Here is a 22,954-nt window from a genome sequence, read left to right on the forward strand (position 1 = left end):
CAAAAAAAGACAGACAATTTTGAAAAAAAAAAAAAAATATTTTTTCCTTTCTGCTATAAAACAAAGCTAATAAATTTGAAAAAAAAATCTAATTTCTTCATCAGTTTAGGCCAATATGTATTCTGCTACATATTTTTGGTAAAAAAAATCCCAATAAGTGTCTATTGATTGGTTTGCGCAAACATTATCGCGTCTACAAACTATGGGATATTTTTATGGTATTTTTATTTATTTAATTTTTTTACTAGTAATGGTGGCATTTAGCGATTTTTAGTGGGACTGCGACAAATTGGACACCTAACTGACACTTTTTGGGAACCAGTGACATTATTACAGTGAACATTGCTAAAAATAGGGAGGGGATTAACACCAGAGGCGATCAAAGCGTTAAGTGTGTCCCTAGGGGGTGCTTGCTAACTGTGTGGGGGATGGACTCACTGGATGAACACAGAGAACTGTGTTCCTTGGATGAACACAGAGAACTGTGTTCCTGCTTAGCAGTGCCCATTCCTTTCAGAACGGGGATCTGCCTTGTTTACATTGGCAGATCTCCGTTCAGCCTCTCTGTGGCGCGATCGCGAATGGCCGGCAGACGTTGTGTCTGCTGGACCCACTGATTGGCTCCCCCTCTGGCCAATCAGCGCACGCGCCCGTGCTGTCTATCGCACAAAATGACATACAGGTACAGTAATACCTCAGTTTGCGAGTAACATGGTACATGAGCGTTTTGAAAAGAGGAGCAATACATTTTTTAAAATTTTGACTTGATATGCGAACGCTGACTTGATATACGAGCAGTACAATCCATGTAGTAAAGCCGCTGGTGTATGCAGCACTGTATGTGACCAGAGGTCCGGGGGCGCTGGTGGCTCCCAGCGCTTCCTGGAGAACTCGGAGACACTCGGAGGCACTCCCAGCTGGGTGGGGCAGGTGTAATGTGCATCGAAGCACCCGAAAGTGTCAACAGTTCCCGAGTGTCTCAGAGTGTCTCCGAGCATCACTGAGTTCTCCAGGAAGCGCTGGGAGCCACCAGCACCCCTGCACCTCTGGCCACATACAGTACTGCATACACCAACACCCCCGAACCTCTGGTAACATACAGTACGGCATACACCAGCAGTGCTTGTGGAACAAATCATCTGAGTTTCCATTATTTCTTATGGGGAAACTCGCTTTGATATACAAGTGCTTTGGATTACAAGCATGTTTCTGGAACGAGTTATGCTCGCAATCCAAGGTATTACTGTACATTGTTTCGCGCAATAGAGCCGACCAGCCGCAATACATGTACTGCGGCCAGTCGGCAAGTGGTTAAAGCGGTTGTTAAACGTAGCAGTGAAAAAAAAAGAAAAAACTTTCCCCTGCAAGGCAATTGCATAATGTGCTTTGTGTACTAGCACATTATAAAATACTTTCCTTAGAACGAAGCCCTCCAGAGGCACTCTGTCACCTCTAACAGGGCTTCCATCAATATGAACGGTACTCATTGGAAATCATGGGGTACGACTTGTCATGCGACTTTGCAGTCCCAAGTCGCACTAGTGGAAACCAAGCCTAATACTAGAAATAATAACATATTTGATTTTTACTCCAGGAGTATATAATGAGTTTGGAAATTTTAGAGAAATTTTTAAATAATGCATTACAATTTAACTAAACCCATTGTTGACTAAAATGTAGGAGAACTAAAACGAAATCAAAATTTGCTGCCAAAATTAACACTGCTTATTATAGGCTTACCTGTGGGTAAAAATAACAGCAGACTTTAATACTGCTTTAAAAGAAATTCACAGCTTTGATTTTTAGATCAACTTAATCCAATAAATTTTATTGGCATACTTTATAGCTGAACTTAAGACAAATACTTCTAAAATACAGTTTAATTACATTCTAAAACAATTATTACTTCCCAATCATTACATTTATTTATATATAAAAAAAAAAAAAAACTAACATTTATTCTTTTTTTTACCAAAAATATGTAGAAGAATATATAACGGCCTAAACTGATGAAGAAATGTGTTCTTTTTACATTTTTTGGGGGGATATTTATTATAGCACGTAAAAAATATTTTTTTTTTCAAATTTTTTTGGTCTTTTTTTGTTTATAGCGCAAAACAAAAAACAAAAAAACAGGTGATCAAATACCACCAAAAGAAAGCTCTATTTGTGGGAAAAAAAGGACATACATTTTGTTTGGGTACAGTGTCGCATGACCGCGCAATTGTCAGTCAAAGCAACGCAGTGCTGCATCATAAAAAATGGTCTGGTCATTAAGGGGGCAATTCCTTCCGGTCCTTAAAGCGGAGTTCCAGGCTTTTTTTGTTTATTAAAAGTCAGCAGCTACAAAAAGTATAGCTGCTGACTTTTAATAAACAGACACTTACCTGTCCCATGGTCCAGCGATGCGGCCGCATGAAGCCCCGCTCCTCTCCCCTTCCTCTCTTTGGCGCCTCCATTGAAACTGTGGGCACCCGGCCGTGACAGCTTGCGGCTTCACGGCCGGGCGCGCACTGCGGATGCGCGAGTCGCGCTGCGCTCTCCCAGTGGACAGGCAATCTTCTGGGACCTGTCACTTCCCAGAAGATTGCCGAGAGGGAGGGGCCGCCTAGGCGGTCCATAGGTGGAAGAAGGAAGTGGGGCAGGAAGTCTCACTCAAAACTAAGCACCCACTCCCCCCCAAAAATTGACATGCCGAATGTGGCATGTAAGGGGGCGAGGAGTGCTTTAAGCGGAAGTCCCACTTTTGGGTGGAATTCTGCTTTAAGTGGTTAAAGTAATACTAAACACACACTGTTTAATTTACATTGTGCCTTCTATTTCTGTATACGGATGACACTGTAATAAAAAAATAATTAAAAAAAAACAGCATTTGGGATACAGAGTAAAAAAATAAATAATACCAAAAACGTATTATAAATTTTCATACAAATATATATTTGAAATCAAATTTTATTGATTTCTGTAAATAACATGGTGTAAGTGGATTTCTGCCAGTCACAGGCTGTGTCACGCCCATCCAGCCTTAGAAGAAGAGGGAGGTGAAGCAACCATTAATCTACATGTAATATCCCACCCTCATTGTGTTTAGCTGGTTAGTGGGCATGGAGGAGTAGGGAGGGAGTGGGCTGTCATTGATCACTGTGTATACACCCACCTGTGCAGAGCTTCCACCACAGCTGCATAATAGTTTAACCTCTTCACGCCGGTGCCTCCCAGCCCTTTAAGAGGTTTATAATGCTGGGGGGTTGGGAGGGGCTTAAGAGCAGCAATCGGGAGCTTTTGGTTAAGCGCTCTCGGCACAGCTGTATGGACAGCAATTCACGCAAATATGCGGCCCCTCGGCGCCCTCGGTGCTTGCCGCTCCATAGCAATGGGCTTGCCGCCTCACAACAGCTGACGTCCATAACTATGCACCCCAATGCTACCAGCCATTCCGCACTTCACGGTGTCCAGACAGCACAGATCTACACACAACCATCTCATCTGAATTTGTTCAGCTTACCATCCTGGAGATTGAGTGGTCTTACCCGGGCATAAAATTTCCCATCTCCTCTGCACAAGTTCCTGCATGGTATATGTAGCCACTTTGCTATTCATATATTGGCATGATTATAAGCACTGTTGATAATCACCAGTCTGTCTTCAATTGTCTCGTTTTATGACTATTATTTTAATACATTTTGTATGTTTACATAAACTTGGATCACAATTGTGTGCTTTGATCCATCGTTGTGGGACTACTAACATCAGCCAGCAGTAGTACTTGTTCATCTGGCTACACAGCCTCACATCCCCCAGCGCTAAGTATATTTCAAACAGGGTGAACTAAAGAAAAACGGACCAGATTCCCCTATCCACACACTCTATGTGGATGGGGAAATCCTCCTCGCTGTGTCTTTATGGTCTGACAGAGAGGAGACTTTCCTGCCATCAGAATACACTGATCAGTGCTGCAGGCTATAGCCTGTAGTGCTGATCAAGCAGAAAATTTACAACACGGTGTTGAACAGAAGTCAATTAGTAGATCGACTTCTGTCCAACCACAGTGCCCACACGTGGATCTAAATTCAACTGGCCCCTGCTGAATTGGCCGAATTTTCGATTCATATATGAGCAGCTTAACACACTTTCATTCCAGGTATGGCAGCTCTCACTCACACTATTGTATGGAATAGCAGCATTGTTTCCATAGAGCACTAGGGTTGATTTACTAAAGGCAAATAGACGATGTGCTTTGCACTCATTTTTCCCCAGAGCTTAGTGAATGTGGTGAAACTTCATTTTGTAAAGAATACCCAATCAGGTGCAAGGAAAACAAGAAAAAAAACTGCATTTTTGCTTGCACGTGATTAGATGATGGAAATCAGCAGAGCCTCACCTTAATCACTAAACTCTAAGGAAATGAGTGCAACTTCATCTGCAAAGTGTAAATTCTATTTCCCTTTGGTAAATCAACTGCAAAGTGTGTTAGGACAATAACATATTTCCCTCTTCTCCACATCTTAACACACCAGGGAGGTAACTGGGCAGGACTGATAATACTGCTTGGGATAACACTGCAAAGGGCAAAGCACAATTGATTTCTGGTAGGATCAATGGGTATTTGTTTGCGCCTAGGGAATAGTTAAAACACTTTCAATTGCATATTTAATTTTAACAAAGCAAAAGGGAGCAAATATAAGTTCGTGGTTTACATGTATTTTAACCGGTTCCCGCCTGGCCTGTGGCATAATGATGCCAGCGGGAACGTCTTGTCGAATCGGGTGGACAACATATGACATCCTCCTGGATTGCACCCCACATGGTGGCGCAGAGGCACGATCTGTCACCAGCATATAACTGATCACTGTACCGGCCCGCTGCCGGTACCATGTGACCGCTGTAACCAATCACTGCAGGTCACATGACATTTATACACAATAGATGGCTTACTTTCAAGCCATCCATTGTATACAACTGTGTTGCTAGCTGTGATTGGTCAATGTGATCACATGGTACAGATTGGGGCAATCACAGCCCATCTCTACCATTTGATTAGCTCTGGCCAATCACAGCTAATCACAACAAAAACGGAATGAATTGATTTAATTCAGTAAAATGCTTGCATATAGCAATTAAATTTATTGCTGAATGCAAACATAATGTGTAAAAAAATAAATAAATATTGTTTACTTCCTCCGAGTATTACAATGTTACTTTGGTAACATTATATTGCTTTGGTCAAAGTGTGTAAAAAAACTAAAACACATACACACAAACAACCTGTACAAGAAAAAAAAACTAACCAGTTAGTGATCACCACCACACCGGTTATATGATGATGCTGTACTGCACCGGTGACAGTATGTATAAAAAGGGGTCATTTGGGGGATATTTTTACTGCCCTGATATTTTTATGCCTCAAGAAATGGGATAGGCCCGCCAGTACATAAGGATTAATCAATTTTCAAATATCTACACACCATAGTCTGTGGCCTCTATAACTTTCCTACAGACTAAATAATATACACTGATTTGGGTTATTTTCACCAAAGAAATGTAGCAGAATACATTTTGGCCTAAATACACGAAGAAAGATAATTTATTTGCAAAATTTTATAACAGAAAGAAAGAAAAGTGTGGTTTAATTTAAAAAAAAAAAAAAAGTTTCAGACTTTTTTTTATTTATTTAGCAAAAAATAAAAAAACACATGTGTGATTATTAAATACCACCAAAAGAAAGCCATTTGTGTGAACAAAATTTTAAAAATGTAGGTACAGTGTTGCATGACAATTGTCATACAAAGCGTGACATTGCTGAAAGTTGAAAATTGGCCTGGGCAGGAAGGGGGTAAAAGTGCCCAGTATTGCAGTGGTTAAAACACTGGCAGTTATTTATTTGATAGGGGCTTCAAGTGTGGTCCCTGACATCATCATAGGACATCATGTATTAATGCAATCCTAAAGAAAGCTGTCAGACTAAAGACATACAACACGAGATGGTCAGACTGCAGACATGCTGTAGGAATTGTTGGAGACTGGGGACAGGCTTTAGGAGACTATCATAGACTGAATACAGTCCAATGCCGCGTACACACAAGCAGAATTTCGGGTCGGAAAAGACTTGGATGGTTTTTCCGCCGGAATTCCGCTCAAGCTTGCCTTGCATACACACGGTCACACAAAAGTTCTCTGAACTTTCGACCGTCAAGAATGCGGTGATGTACAACACTACGAAGAGCCGAGAAAATGAAGTTCAATGCTTCTGAGCATGCGTCAAATTGTTTCCGAGCATGCGTGGTTTTTTGCATGTCGGAATTGCATACAGACGATCAGAATTTCCGTCAAGAACTTTTTCCATCGGAAAAATAGAGAACCAGCTCTCAGTCTTCCAGAAAAAGTTGGATGGAGCATACACACGGTCGGAATATCCGACCCAAAGCTCCCATCACACTTTTTTTGACGGGAATTACGACCGCGTGTATGCAGCATTAATGAGATGGATATAGATCAGCAGTGCTATTACAGACCCTTTTACAGGTCACCATTTCTACATTTTACTCCCTACAGCCCTCTAAAAATGACCTGAGCCACATGCAGAATCTATTATAAAAAAAGCAAAACATTAAAAAGGAAAGGAATGTACAAACAGGAAAAAAGTAAGATCAGTGTGAAGGAAATAAAACAAGACCATTAAAGCGTAAATAAACCCAGAAAGAGAAATGTAATATATTGTAGCTTACTAATCCCCTTATTGTAGTAGCTGCATTTGTTTTAATTTCTCAGGCTTTTTTTCCCCCCATTTTGTGATGCTGCCAGTAACACACTTCCTGTCCTAGGATGGCAACACTCTCACGCTATCCATGGATTACAGTCATTGTCAGCCTAGGCTGCTCTCCTGATTTTGACTACAGACATCTTATTCTGTTCATTACATACAGTAGCTGAGTGGAGGGATTTGTTATTCACAGAGGAAAGTTTGGAAGGAACACAACCTTATTTCACCCCGAAATTCCCGAAACGCGTTGGGCTATAGGAGAAGTGTTTTTCTCATACTATATGTATACTATGTACTATTTTATGTACGGTGTTGTTCCACACCGCTACATTGTTTTATAAAATAATACATTTTTCTATGTTTTCAAAATATTGTGTTTTCAAAAGTTCGCCCTTAAAGTCCCATAGTACCGGGGGGTGCATTTTTTCTTTAAATATACAATATATTTGGGATGTTGGCAACAAAAAATGAAGCTCAGTTATTCTACATAATATTTCCCCTTTTATAATTTTTTTATTTCAGTTAATTTCACAGAAAGTAACACTGTATTTCTGGAAAGATCAACAGGTTACATAGTAGGTGAGGTTGAAAAAAGACACGAGTCCATCAAGTCCAACCTATGTGTGTGATTATATATTAGTATTACATTGTATATCGCTGTATGTTGTGGTCGTTCAGGTGCTTATCTAATAGTCTTTTGAAACTATCGATGTCCCCCGCTGAGACCACCGCCTGTGTAATGGGATTCCACATTCTTACCGCTTTTACAGTAAAGAACCCTCTACGTAGTTTAAGATTAAACCTCTTTTATTCTAATTTTAATGAGTGGCCCTCGAGTCTTGTTAACCAGTTGCTGACCGCCGCACGACGATGTACGTCGACAGAATGGCACGGGCAGGCATATGGGCGTACCTGTACGTCCCTGCCTCCCAGCGGGCGGGGGGCCCAAATGGGGCCCCCCCCTCCCTGGTGTCTGCGGTGGTTGGCTTTGTTGCAGGAGCGATCCTTGCTGAGGGGGAGGTCACTGATTCATGGCCACCCCCTCGCGATCGCTCCTGACGAATGAGAAGCTTCCTCTGCTTCTGAACTGTAAACTGAAGCAGAGGAAGTGATGTCATCTCTCCTCGTGGAGCCTTTTCGTTCCAGCGCCCGAGGAGAGAAGACATCAATGTGAGTTATACCAACACTACAATAACACCAGTACACATAAGCACATAAACCCCCCCCCCCCCCCGCACCCCCAGTCAGTGTCACCGATTGTAGTGTTTATTTTTTTACTGATCACTGCATTTGGTGTTATTTGTGACTGTAATAAGTGTTAGTGGTAGGCCCCTTTAGGTCTAGGGTACCCCCCTAACACCCCCTAATAAAGGTTTAACCCCTTGATCACCCCCCCCCCCCCCAGTTAACCCTTTCAGCCCCTGTCGCCAGTGTCAATTAAGTTTTCTGGCCGCTTGTCTTTCAAACAGTATCTTCCCAGTAAGCGTGCCAGATACGGGGTCAAGATGTATAAGCTCTGTTATGACAGGGCCACAGGCTATACATGTAGTTTTATGGTTTACGAGGGAAGAGATAGTCACGTAGAGCCGGAGAACTGCTCAGGCTACATAGGGAGCGCTGGAAAGATTGTATGGGACTTGGTGTCACCCTTATTCGGAAAGGGGTGCCTTTTGGACAATTTTTACACGAGCGTGCCACTTTTAAGTGACTTGTTTGATCATCAGATTGGCGCATGTGGCACCGTACGACCTAATCACCAGGGCTTACCCCAGAGGCTTGTAGATTCCCCTCTTAGGCTGGGGGAGAGAGCCTGCATCAAGTGTAATAATTTGCTCGCTGTGAAGTGGAGGGATAATAAGAATGTTTTCGTTCTTTCCTCCCTTCATGCAGATATGACAGTCCAAATTCTTACGGCGACTGGTGTTGTGGAGAAACCCCTCTGTGTCCATAAAAACAACCTTAACATGGGAGGGGTGGACCCCAATGATGTTGGCGCCATACCTAATTGCCCATAAGGCCATAGGCTGGTACAAGAAAGTGTCTGTATACTTATTTCAATTGGCTTTGCTGAACGCTCATGTGCTATACAGAGCTTCAGGACGGACTGGATCCTTCCTTAAATTCCAGGAAGAGATCGTCAGAGCCCTTCTATTTCCAGACGGTGCTCCACCTCACCTTCCCAATCCCATGAGAGGCATTTTGCATATGTCCTCCCGAGTACCCCTACCCAACGAGCCCCCCAAAGAAAATATTGTATCTGTAGAAAGCGTGGATATAGGCGTGACACCCGCTATTTTTGTCCCTCCTGTCCTGACAATCCTGGTCTTTGCATTGGTGAATGTTTTGAACGCTACCATACACTAGTGTCGTATTAGCATAGGGTACAGCACTGCACAGACTAGGACACACTTTCACAGGGTCTCCCAAGATGCCATCGCATTTTGAAAGACCCGAACCTGGAACCGAACAGTTACAGTTACAAATAAAAGTGTAAAAAAAAAAAGTAAAAAATTAAAAAAACATAAAAAAACAAAAATAGTTGTTGTTTTATTGTTCTTTCTCTTTCTATTGTTCTGCTCTTTTTTACTGTAATCTATTCTGCAATGTTTTACTGTGTTTTATTATTAACCATTTTTTTTGTTTTCAGGTATGCCATTCAGCTGCAGCGTGGATTTATCTATCTTGACAGCAACAGCGTTTGCTCCCATGATACATAAAGCCGTGACTCCAGCGTTGTCGTAGGTGATTTTACCACCACAGTTAAAAAAAGAGCATATATGCCGAAGCATGGGGGCAGCAGGGGTGGAGGAGCGATTTGCTCCTAACTTTTGGGGTGGATGCCCCCATGCTTCGACATATATATATTTTAGGCACAGGTTGCATTTAAAAAAAAAATATTTTTTACTATGTTTTTTTTTGTATTTGCTTTGCAGGTATGGTAAGTCTTACTGTTATACTGTAATGTTACTTTGTTTTATTGTTAACCATCATTTGTTTAGCAGGTACGCCATTCAGCTGCAGCGCAGATTTATTTATGTTGACAGCAACATCGATTGCTCCTGCGATACATAAAGCTGTGACTCCAGCACTGTAGGAGGTGATTTCACCACCACAGTTAAAAACAAAATGGTGATTTCACTACCACAGTTAAAAAAAAGAGCATATATGCTGAAGCATGGGAGCAGCAGGGGTGGAGGAGTGATTTGCTCCTAACTTTTGGGGCGGATGCCCCCATGCTTCGGCATATATATATTTTAGGCACAGATTGCGTTAAATGTTTTATTTTTTACTAATTTTTTTTGTATTTGCTTTGCAGGTATGGTATGTCTTACTGTTATACTGTAATGTTACTTTGTTTTATTGGTAACCATCATTTGCTTTGCAGTTACGTCATTCAGCTGCAGCACGGATTTATTTATCTTGACAACAACAGCGTTTACTCCCACAATACATAAAGCCGTGACTCCAGCGCTGTAGGAGGTGATTTCACCACCACAGTTAAAAACAAAATGGTGCATGTATGTCCATCATTAGAAGTGGGTGGATGAAGGGAGGTATTCTAATGGTGGGCATACCCACCGATCAATCTCTTTTTTTTTTCGTTCAGCCCACAGGCTGCATGAAAAAAAAAGATTACAATATATACCCAACAAGGACCAGCAATGTACTGGTATGTTGCTGGACTTTGAGTGGTTATACCAGAATGATGCCTGCAGGTTTAGGTATCATCTTGGTATCATTCTTTTCAGCCAGCGGTCGGCTTTCATGTAAAAGCAATCCTAGCGGCTAATTAGCCTCTAGACTGCTTTTACAAGCAGTGGGAGGGAATATCCCTCCTGCCATCTTCCATGGTTTTCTCTGGCTCTCCTGTCCCAACAGGGAACCTGAAAATGCAGCTGGTGGTTCCGCGAGCTGATCAGAGACCAGAACGGCTCCAGTCATCTCTATGACCTAAGAAACTGGAAGCTACAAGCATTTCATGACTTAGATTTCGCCGGATATAAACAGCGCCATTGGGAAAGCATTTTATCACACCGATCTTGGTGTGGTCAGATGCTTTGAGGGCAGAGGAGAGATCTAAGGTCTAATAGACCCCAATTTTTTCAAAAAAGAGTACCTGTCACTACCTATTGCTATCATAGGGGATATTTACATTCCCTGACATAACAATAAAAATGATTAAAAAAAAAAAAGAAAGGAACAGTTTAAAAATAAAATAAAAAGCAAAATAAATTTTTAAAAAAAGTAGACACCCCAAGCTATTTGCTGAGAGGTATGGTGAATATTTTGCAGATCTTGCTTTTTGTCAAAAAGTTTTGAAAATTGAAAAAAGAAAAAAACATTTTTTCTTTTCTTTCTTAATTTTCAAAAACAAATGAGAGCTGCAAAATACTCACAATGCCTCTCAGCAAATAGCTTGGGTTGTCTACTTTACAAAATGGGGTCATTTGGGGGGGAGGTTGTGCCATCTTGGCATTTTATGGCCGAAACTGTGATAGGTAGTGAGGAGTGAAATAAAAAATTTACGCCCTTAGAAATTCTAAAGGTGGTGATTGGTTTTCAGGGCCCCGTACGCGGCTAGGCTCCCAAAAAGTCCCACACATGTGGTATCCCCGTACTCAGGAGAAGCAGCGGAATGTATTTTGGGGTGTAATTCCACATATGCTTATGGCATGTTTGAGCAGTATATCATTTAGTGACAACTTTGTGCAAAAAAAAAAAAAAAAAAGGTTTGTCATTTTCCCGCAACTTGTGGCAAAATATAAAATATTCCATGGACTCAACATGTCTCTCAGCGAATAGCTTGGAATAGCTTGGGGTGTCTACTTTCCAAAATGGGGTCATTTGGGGGGGTTCTGTCATCTTAGCATTTTATGGCCTTCAAAACTGTGATAGGTAGTGAGGAGTGAAATCAAAAATTTACGCCCTTAGAAATCCTGAAGGCGATGCTTGGTTTTCGGGGCCCCTTACGTGGCTAGGCTCCCAAAAAGTCCCACATATGTGATATCCCTGTACTCAGGAGAAGCAGCAAAATGTTTTTTTTTGGGGTGCAATTCCAAATATAATCATGGCATGTGTGAGCAATATATCATTTAGTGACAACTTTTTGTAAAAAATTTTTTTTTTTTTGTCATTATTCAATCAATTGGGACGAAAAAAAAATAAAATATTCAATGGGCTTAACATGCCTCTTAGCAATTTCCTTAGGGTGTCTGAGATAGGCAGTCTAAAACTGCCAGACTAAAAGCTGTGTAAATTCCAGAAAATGAACCCTAGTTTGTAGACGCTATAACTTTTGCACAAACCAATAAATATACGATTTTTTACATTTTTATTTTTTTTTACATGTGGCTGAATACATTTTGGCCTAAATGTATGACTAAAATTGAGTTTATTGGATTTTTCTTATAACAAAAAGTAGAAAATATCATTTTTTTTTTCAAAATTTTCAATCTTTTTCCGTTTATATCGCAAAAAATAAAAATCACAGAGGCAATCAAATACTATCAAAAGAAAGCTCTATTTGTCGGAAAAAAAGGACGCAAATTTTGTTTGGGTACAGCATTGCATGACCGCACAATTACCAGTTAAAGCAGCGCAGTGCCAAATCGTAAAAAGTCCTCTGGTCTTTAGACAGCCAAATGGTTCGGGGCTGAAGTGGTTAAACTCCCTTCCGTGAAAAAGTTTTATTTCTATTGTGGGGTCACCAGTATGGTATTTGTAAATTGAAATCATATCCCCTCTCAAGTGTCTCTTCTCCAGAGAGAATAAGTTCAGTGCTCGCAACCTTTCCTCATAATTAATATCCTCCAGACCCTTTATTAGCTTTGTTGCCCTTCTTTGTACTCGTTACATTTCAGGTACATCCTTCTGAGGTATTTTCTGAACTTGCAGAAAATATACGTAGCCTATAAAAAAAAAAAAAATGCAGCCATTACATCAAAGGATTGCTAATCTGCATTATAAAATATATCTATTTTACGCTAACATTTTTCTTTAACTGACCTGAATATGCACCAAAGCAGACCACTGTCTGTAGGGGCCACACAGTAAGTGCCTAAGGCCTGCATGCGGCTCCCCCAGGCTGAAGGTTGGGCACCAGGGCTTTAAAAAAATCAATTCTTTTATATTTGCACTACTGAAATTTTGGTGAGTAATTTGATTTTGCATCTTCCTTAAAAGCATTGTTCATGCCACAATATATCCTACATAATAAGATACTGTAGCTTCCTCCAAACATGTTTTTCTAATTTCTATTTTCCGAGCGAATAAAGATAAGGACAAGGCTGAATTCCGAGTGTGCATACTATATACTGTACCTGTCTGTCTAGTGATGGACAAGCAGGAAAGAAGTTATCTTTTGTTTGTACAAGGTTTACATTGTAGAACAATGTTCTAGTGTGATATGCTGGTACATTGTGTCCAGGCTAGTCACTGCCTGTATCTATTCATGTTTTATGTGAATCTCTTAAAGCATTTTCAACTGCTTGGAGTGCTTGTGAATATCTTGTATTGATTGCTAAGTGACCTTTGTTGATGTGCTTTCTATGGTAAATGTTCTTTATTTCATATGCATCATAACATTTATATTTAGTAGGGTTTAATAGCTTGTTAAAATTAATATATATATTTATGGCAACCTGTGTATATTTCATTTATTTAAATATCTTGTCTAAGTATATGTTTTATTTTTGTAACTCCTTATACAGTACAATGGTAAAAATGTCCTGAAACATGCAAGCATAGATTTGACATTTTAGAAGTGTTGTAGGAGTCCGTGTTAACATGATGTTCATGTCCTTCTCTTATATTTCCACTAGAGGGCTCACTAGTTTTATTTTTTCCATGTGAGTACCCCATTTATCGTTTGCTTTCTAGACATCATCTTATCTTTACTTTATCAGTTTCTTCTCAATATTGATTTTAAGTCCTGTATCCCACCTTGTAGCAGCTTGTAATAGATAATCAAAACCAAAACCTGCAAAATACTAATAATTGTTTACTCTAAGCCTTGGTTTTCAGTGGGTACCGATCATCGTTACAGATTATTCAGCAAAGAAATGTACATGGGTGGAAACCAGTGGGAGTTGTGTGATTGAGTGTCATTTTACAAATACACACACAATACGAACTGAACACACCAACATTTTTCTAGGTAAATATATTTCTAAAAGGTGCAATTGGCATGAAATTTTCCCCACATGTCGGTAGCAACCCATGCAATCCATACATACAAAGAAGAAACCAAAAAAAATACGTTCAGAAATGAAGTTATGTGTAATAAAATGGAATTACACAGGGAAAAAGTATTAGTAATTAGTAAAAGTAGTAAAGTAACACGCTAGCTGAAATTAATACTTTGTACAAAATCCTTTGTAGGTAATGACAGCTTCAAGATGCCTCCTGTATGGAGAAACAAGTTGCATGCATTACCCATGTGTGATTTTGGCCCATTCTTCCACACAACCGTTTTTAAATCTTGAAGGTTCCGTGGGCCCCTTATATGAACTCTGATCTTTAGTTCTTTTCATAGATTTTCTAATGGATTCAGGTGATTGGCTGGGTCATTCTAGCAGCTTGATTTTCTTTCTTTGAAAGCAATTGAGAGTTTCCTTGGCTTTGTGTTTGGGATCATTGTCTTGCTAAAATGGCCACACTGGTTTCAATTTCATCAATCCTGGAAGATGGCAGCAGATTTTTATCAAGAATGTCTTGGTATATTTTCCCATTTATCCTTCCTTTAATAACATGAAGTTTGCCAGTACCGTATGCTGAAAAACAGCCCCACACCATGATTTTCCCACCTCCAAACTTCACTGTTGGTATGGTGTTTTTGGGTTGATGTGCCATTTGACCTTCAAACATCGTGTGTATTATGGCATCCAAAGGAGTTCAATTTTGGTCTAATCTGACCAGACTACATTCTCCCAGTATTTCACAGACTTCTATAAATGTGCAGAAAACTTTAAAAGATCTTCAACATACTTGTTCTTCAGCAATGGAGTCTTGCGTGGTGAGCATGCATACAGGCCATGGCGGTTGAGTGCATTACTTATTGTTTTCTTTGAAACAATTGTACCTGCTAATTCCAGGTCTTTCTGAAGCTCTCCACAAGTGGTCCTTGGCTCTTCGACAAATCTTCTGATAATTCTTTACACTCCTCTGTCAGAAATCTTTCGAGGAGCACCTGGTCATGGCCAGTTTATGGTGAAATCTTTCCACTTCCAGATTATGGCCCCAACAGTGCTCACTGTAACATTCAGAAGTTTAAAAAAACTTCTGTAACCAATACCATAAGTATGTTTTTCATGTTGTTTATGACAGAGACATCTTCATCTGGTGGCAGGCAGCGTGGCAAGTGACATCCTCATCTGGTAGCAGGCAGCGTGGCAAGTGACATCCTCATCTTGTAGCAGGCAGTGTGGCAAGTGACATCCCCATCTGGTGGCAGGCAGCGTGGCAAGTGACATCCCCATCTGGTGACAGGCAGCGTGGCAAGTGACATCCCCTTCTGGTGGCAGGCAGCATGGCGAGTAACATCCCCATCTGGTGGCAGGCAGCGTGGCAAGTGACATCCCCATCTGGTGGCAGGCAGTGTGGCAAGTGACATCCCCATCTAGTGGCAGGCAGTGTGGCAAGTGACATCCCCATCTGGTAGCAGGCAGCGTGGCAAGTGACATCCTCATCTTGTAGCAGGCAGTGGGGCAAGTGACATCCCCATTTGGTGGCAGGCAGCGTGGCAAGCAACAAACTGCATCTGGTGGCAGGTGACAGTGGCAAGTGACACGCTCAGGGCTCCCAATGATTCTGCATTCTGGGGAGTTGAACTATTTTATATTACAATGTAATAATAGAAATAATGCGCTTCAGTTATCCTGCCACCATACCAACCGAGGTGCCGGGATGATTTAAGCGCTAACACCAGCCATTGCCCTGACAAATTTGCCCGCGAAAAATTACTTGCGATCCCCCCTCCCAGGGCCTTGGCACAATTTTCTTTCACACAGCCAATCCCCGGTGCCAAAAAGGTTGGGGACTGCTGATTAGTTCAAAAGTTTTCCTTTCCCGGATAGTTCTGAAATTCCCTAACTAAACTAAAACATTGAGGTCTTCTATAGTGTGTTTCTATTGTGAGAAATGATGTCCCACAGGTGTGTAGAAACTGTCCAATTTATGTTCATTGATGGTATGTCTGTGCAAATTCATCCTCGCTTGCAACTTCTGTCTTGTTTCAACTACATAAGATCCTTTGCTACATCTTTTGCATTGGATGACGTACACCACATTACCGGAGGTACAGATGCATGATCCTGTGATATTGAAGATCCCATTTGTGTGTTTGACACTTTTAGACAGATTGATCTGGTTGCACTGTTTGCAGCGTTTTTTATTGCAGAGTTTGCTTCCATTATTTGTGACTTGAAATTTCCTGCTGATTAGTTTATATCTGTGGTTGGGTGGTTGTCTGAAAGCCAGTATTGGGGGTTGTTGGAATATTTCTTTCAGAGTTTCATCCTCTGTTATGTTGGGTTGTAAATCTTTGATTATCTTTTGTATCCCTTCTAGTGCTGGATTGTATGTGGTGACTAGAGTTACGTGGTTATTTTGTTGTTTTCTCTTTGTATTGGAGGAGATTTTCTCTTTGGGTTTTCAAGGCCGTGTTTATGCTGTTGTTGATGGTTTTGTCTTTGTAACCTTTCTAATATGGAAGGAGTCTGCTAGTGTTCTGAGATGTTTATCTCTGTCCTTTGGGTCTGAACATATTTAGTGGTATCTGATGGTCTGGCTGTGTAGGATGGTCCGTTTAGTGTGTTGGGGGTGGAAACTGGACATGTGGAGATAGTTGCATCGGTCAGTCGGTTTCCAGTGTATTGAAGTGTGAAGCTTGTCATCCCTGATGTATACTGTCTTGTCTAGGAAGTTGACATGCGTGTTAGAATAATCCATTTCTAGTTTGATAGATGGGTGAAAAGTGTTGATCAATAAGTAGAACTGTTTTAGATTTTCTTCACCTTCTGTCTATATGATGAAGATATCATTGTATGTTAGTGCAAATAAAAAAAGTATCACGGACAGTACTCAATTGTCTCTGTTGCAAGTGCACTAATATGGCTACAATCACCTCAAGCATGTTGTTTATGACAAATTCTGACCCTATCATCTGAATGTTGCAGATGAAATCGAGACTCATCAGACCAGGCAATGTTTTTCCAGTCTGCTATTGTCCAATTTTGGTGAGCCTGTGTGAATTGTAGCCTCAGTTTCCTGTTGTTAGCTGACAGAAGTGACACTCGGTGTGGTCTGCTTCTGCTGCAGCCTATCTGCTTTAAGATTCAATGCGATGTGCGTTCAGAGATGGTATTCTGCATGCCATGGTTGTAATGAGTGGTTATTTGAGTTAGACCCCATACACACTATACAACTTTAGTTGTCTGATTTCCTTTAGATTTACCAAACCATGTAGTGCAAGGGCCTGCCTGATTGCATACAAATTGAAACTCTTAAGGTTTGACCTCCATATTATATGGTTTTGGTAAGGCTCGGTTCACACTAGGGGCGGCACAACTTGCAGGTCGCCTCACCGAGGCGACCTGCACACGACTGCCTGGGCGACTTGCAAAACGACTTCTGTATAGAAGTCTATGCAAGTCGCCCCCAAAGTAGTACAGGAACCTTTTTCTAAGTCGGAGCGACTTGCGTCGCTCCCCTTAGAACGGTTCCATTGTACAGAACAGGACGCTACTTGTCAGGCGACTAGATCGCCTGACAAGTCGTCCTAGTGTGAACCGAGCCTTAATCTGAAGGAAAAAATCTACAGAAAACTGTACAGTGTGTATCCAGCTTAACTGTTGCCTATCATTGTAAACCCTAGAGATGGTTGAGCGTGAAAATCCCAGTATATCAGCAGTTTTTGAAATACTCAGACCAGCCTGTCTGGGACCAACAACCATACCACATTCAAAGTCAGCTTGAACTCCAGCAAGTCGTGTTCACCATGTCTAGATGCCTAAATGCATTGAGTTGCTGCAATGTGCTTTGCTGATTAGGAATTTGTGTTACCAAGCAATTGAACAGGTGTACCTATATATTAGGGCTGTGGAAATTAAAGATTAATTCCTTGATTAATCGATTAATTTTTTTGATCGATTAATCGAATTTTGATCGGTACTCACCTCTCCGCTGGCTTCCGGGTCTTCAGGGAGTTCCGTCGGAGATCCAGGTGATGTCACGGACATCGATGTCACCGGACTCCTCCCCCCTTCCCCAAGTGCCTCCATCTGCTAATGAAGGGAAGGGGGGAGTAGTCCGGTGACGTCGAAGTTCTGATTGAACGTAATGTGTACGGGGGAGGAGCTACGCATGACGCACCCGTTGCTGCCCTATGGAACTAACACGATTGTCGGCTTTACATGCTGTTTTTTTATCATTTTTGTGTGAGTAGTTTGTGTTTGAACACAAAAATTAAATCTTATACTTAAGCGGTGAGCACTTAGATCTTTTCTTTCTACCCATGACCTGGCGTCCTTGGTGAGATCTAAGGAGACGTGAGAGAAGTATATGGTCCGTGTTAACCCTTTTGATACCCGCTTGCATGACCACCTGTTTGCACAGGGGTCCATGCCATAAGGTGAGAGTGATTAGTTAGACCGGAGGTGGAGGGATTGTCACGTTACTGTGGAAAAAAAAAATTACTTACGTCAGTGCTACAGTTTGAATTTAAAACGTATTTGTGTGAACTGTGAAGTTAAGTCATGGATTGTGGAAACGAACTAGTGTCGGGTGATTGTATATAGTGTATACCACGTTTACCACTGACTAATGCAGGGTGCAATGCAAGGAGAGCAGCTAAAAGTAGATGGATCTGTATGTGCATTATAATTAATCGAAATTAGTCGATTAATCGATTAAAAAAAAATGGATTAATCGAACACGAAAATTTTAATCAGTGACAGCCCTAATAAATATATATATATATATATATATATATATATATATTTATATATATACATATATATTTATATATATATATATATTTACTGTATATATGTAGGGTAGCAATTGGGATGTATGCTGTGCAGAAACAAGATGGAAGGCCTGACAACCCCTTCCTTATAATAAAAAAGAATCCCTAAGGACACTTTCCTGACATTATGGCCCTTAAAAATGTGCTGTGTCAGAATAAAAAATCCCTGCCATTCTTTTCAGTAGCTTTGCTGATACCTGCAGAAGATTCTGGTAGTTCTTAATAGCACCACTTTGTAAAGTGTAAAAATGAATGCGCCAGATTTTAAAATAGTTACCTCTAGTTGGTAAATAGTGAAACCGGAGGTTATTAATACCAAGTATATGCTGGTTATCAAGTTAGGCAGAGTGCCCGTCTCTGTATGCTGTGTAGCAGAGCAGCATATTTACCATGGCTAACTCCTCCCCACCCCACCTTTAAACCCCTTTCACACTGGGGAGCTTTTCAGGCTTAAAAATAGTGCCTGTAAAGCACCTGAAAAGCTCCTCTCAAGCCACCCCAGTGTGAAAGCCTGAGTGCTTATACACTGGGGCAAAAAAAAGTCCTGCAAGCAGAATCTTTAGGGTGGTGCGTTGAAATGAATGGGCAGCCCCGCAACACGAGCGCTATTAAACCCTTCTTCAGCCACTAGCAGGGGGCAAAAAAAGCGCCACTGTAACATCGGTAGAGCGACACTAAAGTTAGCGGCACTTTACTGCTACCCACCCCCTCCCCAGTGTGAAAGGAGTCTTACAGTGGACAACCTCCTAACAACCAGTGACGCTCAGTGGGTGAAGCCTGATGGGGAAGCTGAGCTAATTCCACTTCAGGTTTGATCTCTCCCTATGACCAACAACAGGCAGGCTGTCTATTTGCTAACAATTTGCCTAATACCTGCTGTAAATAACAGGAGGACCAGAACTGATGGGGTACAAGTGTCTATGAAATCCCATCAGGCTGGGCCAATTTAAATTCAAAACTCCCAGCCGCTGCACTGTCTGTGTGACAGCTACAGCGGTTGGAGGATGCACGGTTGCACTGAAGATGGAGTGTCCGCATGGACACTCCGGTCTCAGTGCGCCGCCACATGTGGGTGCATGCCCCAGATTAATTTACCTACATGAATCTATCGCTCGTACAGACATTTGTTGTGTGGAGACACATTGAAATTCTAAATAATGTCTAACTTAACATTAATAAATCACCGGGACCAGATGGCTTGCATCCGAGGGTACTTAGGAAACTCAGTCAAGTGATTGCCAGACCGTTGTTCCTAATTTTTACAGATAGTCTACTGACTGGAATGGTACCAGCTGATTGGAGAAAAGCCAATGTAGCACCAATATTTAAAACGGGCCCAAAATACATCCCTGGGAATTACAGACCAGTTAGCCTAACATCAATAGTATGTAAACTCTTGGAGGGGATGATAAGGGACTATATACAAGATTTTAGTAATAAGAACGGTATCATTAGCAGTAATCAGCATGGATTCATGAAGAATCGTTCTTGCCAAACCAATCTATTAACCTTCTATGAGGAGGTGAGTTGCCAGCTAGATAAAGGAAGGCCCGTAGACGTGGTGTATCTGGATTTTGCAAAAGCATTTGACACAGTTCCCCATAAACGTTTACTGTACAAAATAAGGTCCGTTGGCATGGACCATAGGGTGAGTACATGGATTGAAAACTGGCTACAAGGGCGAGTTCAGAGGGTGGTGATAAATGGGGAGTACTCAGAATGGTCAGGGGTGGGTAGTGGGGTTCCCCAGGGTTCTGTGCTGGGACCAATCCTATTTAATTTGTTCATAAACGACCTGGAGGATGGGGTAAACAGTTCAATCTCTGTATTTGCAGACGATACTAAGCTAAGCAGGGCAATAACTTCTCCGCAGGACGTGGAAACCTTGCAAAAAGACCTGAACAAATTAATGGGGTGGGCGACTACATGGCAAATGAGGTTCAATGTAGAAAAATGTAAAATAATGCATTTGGGTGGCAAAAATATGAATGCAATCTATACACTGGGGGGAGAACCTCTGAGGGAATCTAGGATGGAAAAGGACCTGGGGGTCCTAGTAGATGATAGGCTCAGCAATGGCATGCAATGCCAAGCTGCTGCTAACAAAGCAAACAGAATATTGGCATGCATTAAAAGGGGGATCAACGCCAGAGATAAAACGATAATTCTCCCACTCTACAAGACTCTGGTCCGGCCGCACCTAGAGTATGCTGTCCAGTTCTGGGCACCAGTCCTCAGGAAGGATGTACTGGAAATGGAGCGAGTACAAAGAAGGGCAACAAAGCTAATAAAGGGTCTGGAGGATATTAGTTATGAGGAAAGGTTGCGAGCACTGAACTTATTCTCTCTGGAGAAGAGACGCTTGAGAGGGGATATGATTTCAATTTACAAATACTGTACTGGTGACCCCACAATAGGGATAAAACTTTTTTCGCAGAAGAGAGTTTAATAAGACTCGTGGCCACTCATTACAATTAGAAGAAAAGAGGTTTAACCTTAAACTACGTAGAGGGTTCTTTACTGTAAGAGCGGCAAGGATGTGGAATTCCCTTCCACAGGCGGTGGTCTCAGCGGGGAGCATTGATAGCTTCAAGAAATGATTAGATAATCACCTGAATGACCGCAACATACAGGGATATACAATGTAATACTGACATATAATCACACACGTAGGTTGGACTTGATGTGATTCTCCCGTACACATCGAATGTGTGGATGGGGGAATTGGTTAATTTTTTTTTTCATTCAGCCCCCTGGTTGAACAAAAAAAAATAATGAATCATGCATGGCCTGCCTTAGACACTCTTTATAAATCTCCCTGATTGTGTTTTCAGTGAAGATTCTTTTCACGTTACATATTTTTCTGGAAAACAAAGCATTTAAAAACAGGTAGCGTGAAGGATATTTCCATAAGATAAATGCATAGTTTTGCTTTGTGTGACGTGTTCGTTATCATTATTATTACTTTATTGTGTTGCACATTTGAAGTGTTCTAAGAAACTTAAACCTTATTCAGACGGCAGAAAAAAAAAAAAAGAGTTTAAAACCCTTTTTTTTATTTTCAAATCTGAATGCAGCTGCATTATTTCCAATGTAGACATTCACACATTCAAAAACATGCAGTGCTTTCAGATCAATAACATGCAATCCAAAACTTTGTGTCTGAGAACATGCTTATATTTCTATGCAAATGAAAAAAAAGAATAGGACAATTTTTTTGCATTAAAAAATTATCTAATACCTGGTAATTTATGCAGGAACTTTTGTTCCTCATCCTAATGATCAGTAAAAATGTTTACAGCCGTGTTACTTCCATGTGAATGTAACCTTAACCTTAAAGCCCTTGTTAACTGTTTTGATATGTTTTATTTTCTGCAGAGAGCAAAATGCATGTTCCAGATATGCCATCTATCCCTAGCAGGGGGCACATGGAGAGCACATCTGACTTTATGGTTGACCCAGCTTATTATGGCAACTTTTACCAACCTTCCCTGTATCCATATTACAACAACCTCTACAATTATTCTTCTTACCAAATGGCCATGAGTGGTGAACCATCTGGTGCCAGTGACATAGGTGGATCCTCAGCGAAGAATAGTTTGAGAAACTTCTCGGCTGCTTATGTTCCAGGACAAGGAAACCAATGGCAGGTAAAGAAATGATAATGTATTGAAGTGTATCTGTCAGTCATGTTAAACATTTAAAGTATACACAAAGAATGAGGTGGACCTTGATCTTTCAGAGCCTCCTGTGCTGTTCTTAATACTAGGAAATACATAATACTGTTCTTAATACTATTAAACAAAAGAAAAAGACTCCAGTACTTACCAAACAAGCAGTGCAGCAGGGAATCAGCAGTGGGTGCAGATGAAGAGGTGCTTACTAACCATTGGCCCTCCCTGAATATACAGTAGTTCTATGTTAATGACAAAGTTTACATGGACCTGCAACCATACTGAGCCTGGATTGTATGTTAGGTAAGTAATGCCCTCATCATCCCATAATGCAGTGCCTTCTGAGCAACCACTCAATAGTAATGATGACATTCAAGTTCTGGCTGTGTGTCGAACAGTAAAACTCAATAGCCCATTCACTTGCCTGCCAAAGCAAATCTACAGTTGCTGCTAGAAATGATACATTTAGTGGTGGTATTACTACCACTACTAAAT

General features: G+C 41.1%; 1 protein-coding gene across 1 annotated transcript in view; it reads left to right on the forward strand.

Moving 5' to 3' along the window:
- DMRT1 (doublesex and mab-3 related transcription factor 1) overlaps positions 1–22,954 on the forward strand; it is a 165,454-nt gene that overhangs the window by 38,297 nt on the left and 104,203 nt on the right. Inside the window, exon 3 of the mRNA XM_073634890.1 lies at positions 22,164–22,435. Within this exon, the coding sequence (XP_073490991.1) occupies positions 22,164–22,435 (272 nt within the window). The remainder of the gene's footprint in view (positions 1–22,163; positions 22,436–22,954) is intronic.

The sequence above is a fragment of the Aquarana catesbeiana genome, linkage group LG01 (genome assembly GCF_042186555.1).
Source record: "Aquarana catesbeiana isolate 2022-GZ linkage group LG01, ASM4218655v1, whole genome shotgun sequence".
Lineage (NCBI taxonomy): Eukaryota > Metazoa > Chordata > Amphibia > Anura > Ranidae > Aquarana > Aquarana catesbeiana.